Source organism: Prosopis cineraria, unplaced genomic scaffold (genome assembly GCF_029017545.1).
Source record: "Prosopis cineraria cultivar Desert tree isolate PC_DT_omini unplaced genomic scaffold, ASM2901754v1 PC6, whole genome shotgun sequence".
NCBI lineage: Eukaryota > Viridiplantae > Streptophyta > Magnoliopsida > Fabales > Fabaceae > Prosopis > Prosopis cineraria.
Genome location: NW_026555337.1, coordinates 38,469,486 through 38,483,404, shown reverse-complemented (window position 1 = coordinate 38,483,404; position 13,919 = coordinate 38,469,486). Strand labels below are relative to the sequence as shown.

At 29.3% G+C, this 13,919-nt stretch overlaps 1 protein-coding gene across 1 annotated transcript; it reads right to left on the bottom strand.

Annotated features, from left to right (window-relative positions):
- Positions 1-5,544: 5,544 nt before the first annotated feature.
- On the bottom strand, positions 5,545-13,919 carry LOC129314131 (BTB/POZ domain-containing protein At5g17580-like). The gene is made up of 5 exons (XM_054957504.1): positions 13,902-13,919; positions 11,755-11,837; positions 8,658-8,697; positions 6,944-8,055; positions 5,545-6,046 (listed from the first exon to the last, which is right to left on the bottom strand). The coding sequence occupies exons 1-5, from the start codon at positions 13,917-13,919 to the stop codon at positions 5,545-5,547; spliced, it is 1,755 nt and encodes a 584-aa protein (XP_054813479.1).

Genomic DNA, 13,919 nt, shown 5'->3' with positions numbered 1-13,919 from the left:
ATTTGGCATTTTCTGATCATAATCGGCGGTTAAATTGGTAACCGATGTTTGAAGTTTGAATTTATGACTCGGGCCGGTAATTATGGCTCAATTCAATTATCAACGGGAACAATGACATTAAAGTCTTAAAATTCAGAATTCGTAACAATTAAATCCTGACCAAATTTCTTAAATTTAATTATAAACAAGATATTTAAATTTAAACAAAGTCTCAGTTTATAATTGTAATTTATATTTATAAATGTTTAAATCAATATATACAATTTATTTTTAAAAAATTATTAAAAACTTAACCATCATATATTTTAAATTTTAAAAACTTATTGTCAATCTCCCTTTTCAATGTCACAAAATTCAGACATGTTACCTGCTTCTTGATTTTCCGGTTTTTTGGTAATGATTTTTTTTGTAAAATTTTTAAAATTTAAAACAAAATATAATTACCTTCTTTTTGTTGCTAAAATTACAAGAGACTTCTGCATTGTTTTCAAAACCTATATTTTAGTTTAATTTTTAACACAATAAGGAATATTTCATTAAAGATTTTGAAATACTTGATTTTTTATTTACAACTATGTTAAAATTTTTAAAATTATTAATTTTCTCTTATAATTTAGGGGACATGGCACTAAGGGTCCTAAAAAGTAATAATTTTGTAGATAAAGCCTAATAGAATATGAAATTATTCTAAGGGCCTAAAGGTTTCATTTGCAATTATATTTTTTGGTAAAATGACCAATTTGTCTCTCTCATAACCAGCTGCTGAGCGATAATTTCTTCTTCTTCCTCTCTCCTTCCTCCATCTTCCTTCTCTCTCTTCCTCTTTTAACACTGATGCAATAATCAAATTCATCTTCCTCCTTATCATGCTTCTCTATTCCCTCTATTCTTCTTCCTCCTTCTTTCTTCTTTCTCTCATTTGAAGCTTTTTCGTTTAAACAGGAATGAGTAGGTGATCCACTTTTATCCAGATAACTATGGAAAAGACAATTAGGCATTCACCCGATTACATTCCTCTCACGCCAACCAGCTTCTTGGAACGATCCGTCATAGTGTAGAAAAAATGGATCAAGCTGTTGCATCTGCCGTTATCAGTTTTATTTTGTCAAAAAAGGATATAGAGAGAGAGTTTGAGCCATTCCAATTTTATCTAGTCATAATTTACGTGTTCACATTCATTTAATAAAAACAAGTTGTTATTTATAGACTTTTTGTTGTTTCCGATACATATTTTTTTGCAGTTGATATACATGTTCTGGTGTGGATGTTATTTATGAAATTTATGTTGTTATTTATGAAATTTACGTTATGCAAGCTTTGCGATTAACTTGTGCAGATTTTTGTGTGTATCATATCAACAAACCTTGTGTTATAAATATATGGACATTGTGTTGTTAGTAAATGGATACTTTTATGCTATATACAAACTTTTTGTTCTTCATAAACTTGAGAAACTTTTTCAAATGTTCAGTTTAATCATACAAATCATGTGAAATAAATGGACACTGTGTTGTTAATAAATGGACGTTGTCATGTTATATACAGACTTTTTATTGTTCATATGCTTGAGAAACTTTGTGTTAAACCTAGCCAACTAATAAACTGAATACACATGGACTTTTAGTTTAGAATATATGCAAACTGTGTTGTGCATAGTGGATATTGTGTTATACATTGTTTGCCTAACTTGTATTTTTTATTAAACCTAGCCTACTAATAAACTAGACACGTATGGACTTTCACTTGAAAATATATAAATATTATATTGTGCATAGTGAATATTGTGTTATACATTACTTGTGTAACTTGTATATTTTGTTAAACCTAGTCTATCGATAAACTAGACACGCGTGGACTTTCATTTGAGAATATATGAAGATTGTATTGTGCATAATAAATATTATGTTGTACATTGTCTGCCTAACTTGTACATTTTATTAAGTCTAGCCTATTAATAAACTAGACACACATAGACTTTCAGTTAAGAATATATAAACATTGTATTGTGTATAGTGGATATTACATTGTACATTATCTGTTTAACTTATACATTTTGTTAATCATGTCTTATTAATAAACTAAACACGCATGAACTTTCATTTCGAGTATTTCATTAGCTTAGAGAAAAATTGTTTTGTTTCTTCAATTATGGTGGTGAATTTGTGAGGAGTGTTGATAGTAGTATGAAATATGAGGGTGAAAATGTAATTGCCAGAACTATAACAAAGGAATGAAATATACAAAGCTAAGATCATTTATATCATTAGAAGCTTGCCATGGTGATAATGAAAGTGACATAAAGTTCACAATTGAGATTGATTTAAGCACATTCATAGATCTTCTTAATGATGTTGGAGTGGAACAATTGCTTAAATACAATAAAAGAACTGCTCATGTGTATGTCCTTCAATTCTTGGGTTGTTAAGGAAAGAAAATATAATATTGTTGTTTTTATGTGCGAGCATAGGGAGAAATTAGCAAAAAAGCTACACAATAGCAAAGTGACATTGGAAAAATGGACAAATAAAGTTGGACCAAATGTGGAGACCAAGCTAAAGGAAAATGTGTTGAAAGGTGATACATTGCGAGAAAATTTTTATGTGCTAAACACTGTCAGGGTGAAAACATTAAATGGAGATGTGCGAGTAAATCTTGAATTGCGTGAATGCTCTTGCTTGGCATGGCAGATGTTTTGGATATGGTGGCTAATTTTTTATATATATCAGATTTGAAATATCATGTTAAATTTCATGTGAATACTTATTTTAGTACTTAGGCTAATACCAAAATAAAATTCTTATATGATGTAATTGTCTTTATTAATATTAAAAATGTATGGACTTTTTGTTGAGCATTCGTGGACATCGTCTTGTATATAGTGGATGTTGCGTCATGCATGGTTTGCTTAACTTGTCATTTTTGTTTAGACCAAGCTAGTGAAATACTCGAAATAAAAATCCATGCGCGTCTAGTTTATCAATAAGATAAGATTAACAAAATGTATAAGTTAAACAAATAATGTACAATGCAATATTCACTATGCACAATACAATGTTCATATATTCTCAGCTAAAAGTCTATGTGTGTCTAGTTTATCAGTAGGCTAGGCTTAACAAAATTACAAGTTAGGTAGACAATGTACAACACAATATTCACTATACACAACACAATCTTCATATATTTTCAAATGAAAGTCCATACATGTCCAGTTTATCGGTAGATTAGGCTTAATAAAATGTACAAGTTACGCAGGTAGTGTACAACACAATATCCACCATGCACAATACAAAGTTCATATATTCTCAAGTGAAAGTCCATACGTATCTAGTTTATTAGTAGGTTAGGTTTAACAAAATGTACAAGTTAGGCAGACAATGTACAACACAATATTTACTATGTACAACACAATCTTCATATATTTTCAAATGAAAGTCCATACAAGTTGGGCAAACAATGTATAACACAACATCCACTATACACAACATAGTCTTCTTATATTATAAACTGAAAGTCCATGTGTGTCCAGTTTATCAATTGGTTAGGCTTAACAAAAAGTTTCTCAAGCATATGAACGATAAAAAGTCTGTATATAACATGACAACGTCCATTTATTAACAATACCATGTCCATTTATTTCACATAATTTGTGTAATTAAACTGAACATTTGAAAAAGTTTCTCAAATTTATGAAGAACAAAAAGTTCGTATATAACATAAAAGTATCCATTTACTAATAACACAATGTTTATATATTTACAACGCAAGATTTGTTGATATGATACACATAAATATCCGCACAAGTTAATCGCAAAGCTTGTATAAAGTAAATTCTATAAATAACAACATACAATTCATAAATAACATCCACACTAGAACATGTATATCAACTGTAGAAAAATATATATCAGAAACAATAAAAAGTCTATAAATAATAGCTTGTTTTCATTAAATGAATGTAAACATGTAAATTATGACTAGATAAAACTGATATAGCTCAAACTCTTTCTCTATATCTTTTTTTGACAAAATAAAATTAATGACGACAGATGCAGCAGCTTGATCCATTCTTTCCACATTATGACTGATCGTTCCAAGAAGCTGGTTGGCGTGAGAGGAATGTAATTAGGTGAATGCCTAATTGTCTTCTCCATAGCCATCTGAATAAAAGTGAATTGCCTACTCATACGTGTTTAAACGAAAAGGCTTCAAAATGAGAGAAAGAAGGAAGAAGAAGAGAGGGAATAGAGAAGCATGATAGGAAGAAGATGAATTTGGTTATTGCATCAGTATTGAAAGAGGAAGAGAGAGAAGGAACAGGGAGGAAGAAGAAGAAATTGTCGCTTAGCAGCTGATTATGGGAGGGACAAATTGATCATTTCACCAAAAAACATAATTACAAATAAGGCCTTTAGGCCCTTAGAATAATTTTATATTCTATTAGGCCTTATCTGCAAAATTCTTACTTTTTAAAGCCCTTAATACCATTCTTCTTATAATCTAATTATCCGTTCATAAATTATTCACATCATTTCATTTTGCTTTAAGGGTTGTTTTTTGGTAGATTAATTTCTTTTGTGCACATTATGATATTTCTAATATTGTAGTACAAATCAATAGGATTCATGAGCAGCATTTTTCTTCAATAGCTTACTCAGACATTAACCATTTGCTCCATAACTTTTTTATGTGCATTATGTTTATTTTAACTTTTGTTTTAATATAAAAAAATTATTTTAGAAAAAAGAAACCATCAATAGTGCATATATATCAAGTGGCCACACTAATGAAAAGCAAAAGTTGACTATGGGCATTTCAACTATAATGATTTAGAATTATTTATTCATTTCAAATTTAATGTCTTAAAAAAATTAAATCTTATATTAAAACTAAATGTGATTTAAATAGTTCGAATACAGTACAAATTAATCATATTATGACAAGTGCAAGAAACAAGGAAATAATTAAGTAGTTCAGCTGTTCAGGTAGGGCATGCATCAATTACATGTAATTTGAAAAAAAAATAGAAAAAATCAATCATTTGATCCTAAAATTTTAGTTTCAATTGCAATTCAATTATAAAATTTTTATTTATTAGAATTTAAAACTTAATTTTTATAATTTTGACTTCATTGTAATTTAGCTATTAAATTTTGACTTGTTACAATTCAGTTTCTATAGTTTTAACTATTTAAAATTTTAGTTCTTATATTTTGAAAATAAAATTAAAAAAATTAAAATCATGTCAAAATTTAGGGATTAGTATTTAAAATTACTAAAAATCTTAATTTTATAAGAATTATGAAGATTAAAATTTTAAAACAATTTTAACAGTTATAATAATATTTTAAAAATGTAGAGACTAGCATTTTAAATAGTTAAATCATATAAACAGGTAGCTGTATGGAGTTAAAAATCAGGAATTGAATTATAATAAAATTAAAATTTAAAAAATTGAATTATATCGAGTTAAAATTTAAAAATTGAATTACAATTCAATCAAAAGTATAATGACTAAATAATTAATTTTAAAAAAATAAAAATCAGTTAAACAAAACGACATCTCTCTTCATGTCGTACATCATTTTGCGGTGGAAGCTTCTTTTTATTCATTCGATAATATCCTTCATGCGTGCTATTGTTGCTAATGCATCCAAACTTTCTCTTCATCTTCGTCCACACACTTACACTCTCCTTCTTCGTAACATTGTTCTTTCTATGGCATTTCTCAATCTCTTTCTTCATTAAAAGGCTCTCTCTCTCCAATTCACTCACCTTCATGTTAATCAACTGCATTTCCTCATCTTCCTGATGATCTTCTATCACCTTCTGCTCTGTCTTTTCCTGCGCCTCTGAAGCTATTTTGTCTCGTAGATGTAATTGCCCTACAAATAATATCTGCACCACAGTTCTCAATGGAAGCCTCGAGTTTTGTGCAGCATGTTGCAGAGCTTCTTGTGACATCTTTTGGCAATCCATAACTTGACATACTTGTTCTTTCTCTGCTTCTGTCAAATTGTTGTGCTTCTCCAAGTATAAGTCAATAGCCCTGCCAAAAAAATAAAACTCAAACTTCAGTTTTAACAAAAAGGTTGTTCATGGCGTTGTTTTCATATTCTCATAAACAAGCAGCACTAGAAGATGGTATGGGTATGACAAAACAAATTATACATGAATCAGATTTCATAATTCACTGTGAAGTTTCTAGTTTAAGTAAACTCCACAATCTGTCTGAAATGGAAAGAAAATAAGGAGAGAAAATTAAAAAAAAAAAAGATTGTTGGGTTATCCGCCCCTACTGAATCATGTCCAATAGGCTCAAAATATAAGCCCGTGAGGCTTTATCAGAATATTGATAAAGTTTGGGTCTTTATGTGTAATATGATCCCGGTCTTTAGTGCAAATTTCTCTTGCCTATTTGGAAATGAGAGGGAACGCTTATTATAACATTGCATGATCAGCATGAACTAACGGATGTGGGTAGTTTATATGGGAAGCTAGTGTGTGACAATGTACTGACTATGCATTCACTACAGAGCAAAAGCTCTATTCACGCGACCCAATTGATGCATCACGTCAGGTATATTTCTTCTCATCTACTCACAGAGATATTTTTCCTCCATAACAAAGTTTTTCCTCGAGTTTTCTCACTTTCTAGCTATGAGGAAATTAAGGGAAACAAGGATGGAAAATGTTTTTTCCCCTCAATCTAGTTTTTCTCTCTTAACTTTCTCTTCTCCTTATTTTATTCCAATTCCAAATAAAGCATTAATCTTTTGAATCTACAGATTGTAATTGCTAAAGTAGCCTTCAGGACCAAAAGTTACTGTCAATAGTTTGAGACTTGATATGAAACTATCTATTATCTAGGATTCGTTTTTGTCAAATGGCATGCTTAAAATCATGGAAGGGACAAGTTTATTAGAGTGATGCAATGGGATCTGACCTGTAAATTCCATCAGAACCTCTTTGTGATCCTAAAGATGCTGCAACAGACAATTCTGCAAGTGAAATGAATTCATCTATTCCCAAATCTACATCACTACTTGCTACTTCTCCCAAATACTCTTCAACAAGTTCTGCAACTTTGAGAAAACCTGAAGGGTCTGATCCATTGAAGTTCCTGTAGAAACTTTTCAAGATTCTTTTCAAACACTCAACATTTATGCACTGACAAGGTATGAACAGGTCATTCAGTGATGCTTGCTCTAACTGTTTTCCTATTCTTGTCTCAAATCCAGAGACACAGTCCAAGCTTGCCCCGAGAAGGATCGAAAATCGCAGCAAATCAAACAAGAGTGAGCAAGGAATCAGCCCTTTCTCATTTGGTAAAAGCCTCTCTATTGCCTCAATGATTTCTCTTATGGAGTTCCTCTTGTATGCTGACATTTTCTGATCCCCTCCTGAAGCAATGAAGCAAGAAAAAACCCATTTTTCTGTGTATTTACACACTGATGCAGAGACATATTCCGGCGCAATTCCTCGAAGATTCATGACATGGACAATTGGCTCATAAATTTGCACAGGAAGTGTAGTTAAATCCTCTTGCTCACAATCAAGAACAAATAGCTTTCTCCTTGCATTAGGCCAAGTGTTATTGTTATTATCATCACACCCACCATCATTACCGCCATCGTTTCTCTTCGTTGGTTCGCCAAGAAGACGAGGATCTTGGTGAACCTTTTCGACAATGGACTCGAGACAAGCATCAAACAAGCCAATTTCCTTTGATTGATGAAGATGTTCAGTGATGCAACGTAGAGCTTTGATGGTTTCCTTCCAGTTAGGAAGAACTGTGTGTTGAAAGAAGGCTATGACTCTTCCTAGGAGATTGTTCTTGCTGCGACTTTCACTCATTTCTAAGTAACATGCCAGGCAGGCAAGTGGGACGACATTGTCAGAGGTAATCTGAAGTTCGAAGCCGTAGCAGAATTTCACAACAAGCTCAAATGTTTCTGGTTTTGCTGGAATGTTTCTGAGGAATGTAGAGATTTCATCCTTCGAATTTTTCTTTTCAAGCAATGCAGCCACTTTGGCTGATTTTGCAGCTAAAACTTCCTACAAAGATGACAAAAGATATATAAACCCATCAATAACATCGATTTCCAAATGAGAAAGACAATACATCTGAGCTAAACACATTTGAGAGAACAATTCATTGATCTTTGCTGGTAGTAGAACTCATAATTCATACCAAGCCTGGCATACCCGTCCTTGTAAGTCTAAAAAATTTTAAGACAAATTTTGAGAGTTTAAAAAATTTTCTTTATTTCAGTTCAAATAAGTTTATAGAAATTTGGGCCAAGTCCAAATACCCAAAAATTTTGATTCTTATTAATAAAATAAGCTTAAAATGAGATAATAATTGGAACTCTTAATTTTTTTAAATAAAAATTGAAATTGGTTAATAAAATAAAATAATATTTAATAATTTAAATATTCAGGCCAACTCATTATATTAGAACAAGCCTTAGCTGTATAGACTTTTTTATATGTTCTAATATTTTAGGTCTGGCCCTCCAAAATCACTGGTTCTTGCTACTAATAGACTAATTAAAGAATATGATTGTTTAATGTGTTTCTCCAATTAAAAAAATTCTATGAAAAAAGTGTTGAATAGTGTTTCTCATTATTCTTAAGCTGAAAGTAACATATCTTACTTGGACCTCAATATTTGACAAGGATGCTGGGTTGGAGAACCTGGCATCAGAATTGAAGGAAAACGAACACAGTGAAAATTTGGAATTAAAAATTAATGGGAAATACAAAAGTAATTAATGAGAATAGAGAATCACATCATAATATGTATTTATTTACCTTGATGATATATTATTCTTTTCTTTGTTGTACATCTTAATGCTTCAAGGGTAGGGTCAATCCTTGAGTTGATCTAAATAAAATGGGCAAAGTACACCAAATGTGTACCAAATTAAATAGCAATGAACGATCAAAAAATAACAGTTAATTTATGTCAGATTTCCATGGTCTCAATTTAATTTAAAATTTAAAATGAAACTCAAATTTACAAGGCATTTAGGAAAAAAGAAAATTCAAAGCTTATAGCTGAATAATCTCAAGAACTCTTAAGTTTTTAGAATGCATAAATGGTTTCTGAACTGAGAAGAAAAGGAAGACTTACTGTTACTGGGAAGTGAGCGTAGAGCTTAAACTGTGATCATAAGTCAGATGTTTGTTTGTGTTCCTTTGAATTTCATTTGGATATAATTAATTATCAAAATAATTAATTAATATAATTAGTTATGTTACAACGTACTTTATTTTAGATATTGAAATTAATTTTAACTGTACAAATTATCATAAAAGACATTACTTTTTAAAATTAAATTATTGATAAAGTTGTATTAATATTATTAAATTTGTTAAACTTTATTTAAGAAGTAAAAAAAATTATTTAACAGTAAAATTGAATCTATAAACAACCTCCCAAAACTTATTTCAAAACATAATTTTAGTTCAATAATCAATTATCAACTTTTTTTGCTGTTTGAGTTTTTTTTTTTCAAAAATTGATTATTTGGGTCCCAAAATCGAATAATATGATAATCCAAATAGGCCATTTAGCTTAAACTGATTTTGAATAAGAGATCCTTAATGATACTGATAATTAATTTTTTTTCAGTAATTTATGTGTTATATACATTTAAAAAAAAAGTTAACGTGTCATTTTGGTTTTAAGTTTTTTTTTATAACTCGAGTCTTAAAAATTAACCTGGAATATTAATATTAAATTATTTTAAAAAATTAATTATTTAAGATATGCAAAAATGAATGAACTAGTTATCATTTAATTATTAGTATTTTTATTTTATTACTAATACATATATTTATATCCACACCACACCCGCCCCTCACATGCATATAAATATACACTTTTTTCAGTTTTATTTATAATCCATTTTTAATATATTTTATTGGAATCAATAAAAATATAACACTCACTGAATCTTTAAAAATTAAATAAATTTTCAACTTTTCCCTATTAAATAAGTATATTCTTTTTTTTATACTCTTAAATAGGTATATTCTAATAACATATACATTTAATATGGGTAAAAAAATTATAATAAAAATTTAATAATATGCCTTATAAATATAACAAAAAAAATCATTTTCTCCTTATCTTATAAACATGACAAAATGGAGTGTGTCTGGTATTAAACACAAGCTTGTGCTTACCTCTAGTTGAACCATACCATGGGGTTGCCTCTGGTTGCTTTTGGTTGAGTTTTTTCCTGATATAACAATTTTTAAACAAATTAATTTAAGATTATATATTCCATATTTTAAAATCAGAAATTTGTTATTTCAAAATAACAAAATTCTAACTTCAATATCATTCCAATAATTGTTTTGAGCACTCCTAATATTTTTTCCCGATGGAAAGCACTCCTAATATTTTATTTTTACGTCATGGTGTGAGAATTAAGAATTTGCATAATTTTCATTCCAATTTTTTTGTAATGTTTATTTTAAATTACCGAAATAAACTTCTTCTTTTTTTGTTGATTACCATCCCTTTTTTTCTAAATATACAGAACACTAATAATAAGCTAAGGCAAAAGGGGAAGAATTAATGCAAGAAAATACAGTAGAGAGACAGATAAATACATGTAGAAATTAATATCAAGTTAATGCTCTAATAATAGAAATTGCAACTCATTCTTCAAATTTGGAATAGATATAAAACAACATAATACAACAACACAACAGAACTAAAATCCAACAGTGACGATAAACTTTCAAGAATCCAACAATCCTGAAATGAAAATAGAACAATAAAGAAAAGTGCAGCAGCACCAATCAATCAAGTCTTTGATATAATCTTCATATATGAACTCTGAAGACTGTATTAATTTCAAGCTTAAAATCTCGTTGACAAATTTGGTGCAGCAAGAAACATTGGTTTAACTAGATTTTCATCCATTGAAAACTTACATGATTCATTATAATGGAATGATTGATTATGATCTTAGGATCCATTTGCTCGCCAGAAAGAAAAAGAATGTAATAGATTAAAGAAATAAGGATAATGATCTTATGGCATGTTTGCTTGCCAGAAAGAAAAATAACCTAAATTATTCAATCCCTTAATATAAACATAAAAAATGCCAATAGCACATATCCCAAATGCGAGAATCATAATACCCATAACAAATTTCATGAATCATGATTTCCAACTTCATAAATTAAATTATTCATCTTCCTCATGAACATAGACGATTTTGTTTTTCATATCTTGATTATTATATTTTTACTTTTATTTTTTTTTTCCAATCTATTTCTTTCTAGCAAACAAATAGGCCTTCATGAAATTGAATTGTGTCAAACGCCTCAACATTAAAAAAAAATATTATTGAAGTTAATTGACTCCTAAATATAAATTTCAATATTGTTGTTATGCTAGTCATTATTTACTCATCCTTTAGATGTGAGAGAGCAAAACCATGGTTTCAGATCTGCAAGTACCAAGATATTTTTACTTTCTCTGTGATTGATCAGTTTTGAACCAAAAAGCTAACTCACAGACTCATCAAAGATAAATAACAAGAAGGACAAAAGACTCTGTCCTGATTATTCATCGACATATATAAAAGCGTAACATTGACATTCTTGAATTTTATATAGCACTGGAAAATAATAATAAATGATAGTTTTGGAAGCTAATTAAGCTGATGAGATTAAACACATTACAATATATACATATGATATCACGGAACTAACACCCAATACACAAACCTGAGCGAAGCAAAGCTATTAAGAGAATGAAGAGAAGAACTAGCAACAGAGAAGACGAGGGAAACTGAAGATTTTGGACTCACCTGAAGAAGAAGAAGAAGAATGCATAAATGGATTCAGAACTAAGAAGAAGAAGAAGAAGACTTGCTGGGAAGTGAGAGTAGTCAGAGGTTTGTTTAGTAAAAAATTTGAAAAATTCCACAACGTTAGAGGAAGGGATTACTTTTGCGATTTAAATGCATTCTGTTTTGGATTAGTATGAGATCTTTAATGATACTCATAACTAATTTTTCCACTTGTTATTTCAAAATGATAACAAAATTCTTACTTCAATATCATTCTAATAATTTTTTAGCACTCCTTATATTTTATTTTCATGTCACGCATGTTGTGAGAATTAAAAATCTGCATAACTTGAATTTATAATTTTTTGTAATGTTTATTTCACAATAAAATATGCATTCATTTTATTTTATATTTTAATTTTAGTAAATAACAATCTCCATATATAATATTCCAGAATTTAATCAAATTTAATAATCTCGTCTAACTTTTCTTGGGTGAGAACTTCCATAATAATCCCGCTAATAAATAATAAGGGGGAAATGGTAAAGCAATTTATTTTAGATCATAAAAATGTAAATGTACTTTTAATGTTTTCCTTTCAATCCTTTAGGTTAAAATATTTAACATCTGATGCTCGGTTGTAACTTCACATAATTATTATTTGTGCTTTTCTCCGAAAATCACCCACCTTTACCCAAATTTTCAACTCATAATTTTATATTTTAATTTTAAAAATCTAGCGATATATATATAATAATTGAATCACAAGCACAAGTCAGGGAATGAGAAATGCACTTTATGTTTTTATTTTTAAAATTTTTCTTATACATAAAAAAATAAAACCAGCCTACCCCAAATATTTCTCCTTATATATCTCAACTTCCCATTAACATATTCATAATTTTAAATTTCTAATTTAAACATAATGAGCAAATTATGAGTGCTTTCCTCATCTACGGAAATAATCTCGTCATTATTCAAAATGTTAATTTTAAAATTCTTGCGAAATTTCACAACTTACACAGCTTTAAATTTAAACTTGAATTTCAATTTCTTAATTGAAACTAACTTACTCTGATTGTTTGCATACTGTGCTTTTTTTTTAAATTCAAAACATTACATGCATTTCTAAACTCCCTTTCTCTCTCTCAGGAAACAAACAAGGTTTTTTTCCCCTTCTGACGTTTACTGAAACAGAGAAACTTGCCAATTTGCCTTGTCATTCTCGGCAAAGTTCATATTTTTATGAGAACTAGTCTTTTACTACCCTGTGTATTGCACGAAAAGTAATAGCTAATTAGATACAATCTGCGTGTTTGGATATGTATAATAATTGATTTTTTGAATTAACAAATCATTTTTTTGAGTTATTACCCAATCACCAATTAAGTGGGTGATTGATTTTATCCAAAAAATTAATTTTTTTTTTTATAAGCTACGAATGTGAGTTTCTATGTTCGAATTACAAGAAAGATATGTGAAAAAATTATACCTAATTGAAATTCAAATGGACATTTAATTAATTATTTTCATAATCATTCAACATGCATGATTCATCTAAGTGTGTGCAGATAACTTACAATACTTTATTGAGCACTTTATTTGATTGCATGCCTAACACAATTTTTTGATTGATTCACTAACTATGGCAAGGCAAGTCAAACCAAACATGAAGAGTTGAAATGTTTTCAACACATTTGCTATGTCATTCTGGGCAAAGTTCACATTTTTTTTATGGGAATGCTTTCATTTTGCCACTGTCCCATCAGCATTTTCTTCTGACCTCTCACTTTTTTTAAGTTAATAGAAACTATCAAGGGGGTGTAAGTTGTTGGACAAAAAGATTTCAGAAAACCAAGTTGTTCTGCAAATCCATGAAAAGGAAATTTCTTGAAGCAAAAACTCAAATGACATGTCATGATTCATCATCTTACAAGAATTTATAGTTCAAATCAATCTGCTAAGCTCTTTAAAGTCAATCAAGACTCTCACTTTCATAATAATTCCCTTGGCATTGAACGTTGTCAAGTTATTTTTTTTATATACAAAAAAATTTAAGTGGATTGTGTTCCGAGGCCTACCAGGGTGAGAGCATACAT

Coding starts and splice junctions, on each gene's coding strand:
- LOC129314131 (XM_054957504.1), bottom strand. Junction 8,698..11,754: donor AATAGCTTTGCTTCGCTCAG/GTTTGTGTATTG, acceptor TTCTGATGCCAG/GTTCTCCAACCCAGCATCCT. Junction 8,056..8,657: donor TGTCAAATATTGAGGTCCAA/GTAAGATATGTT, acceptor TCATCTTTGTAG/GAAGTTTTAGCTGCAAAATC.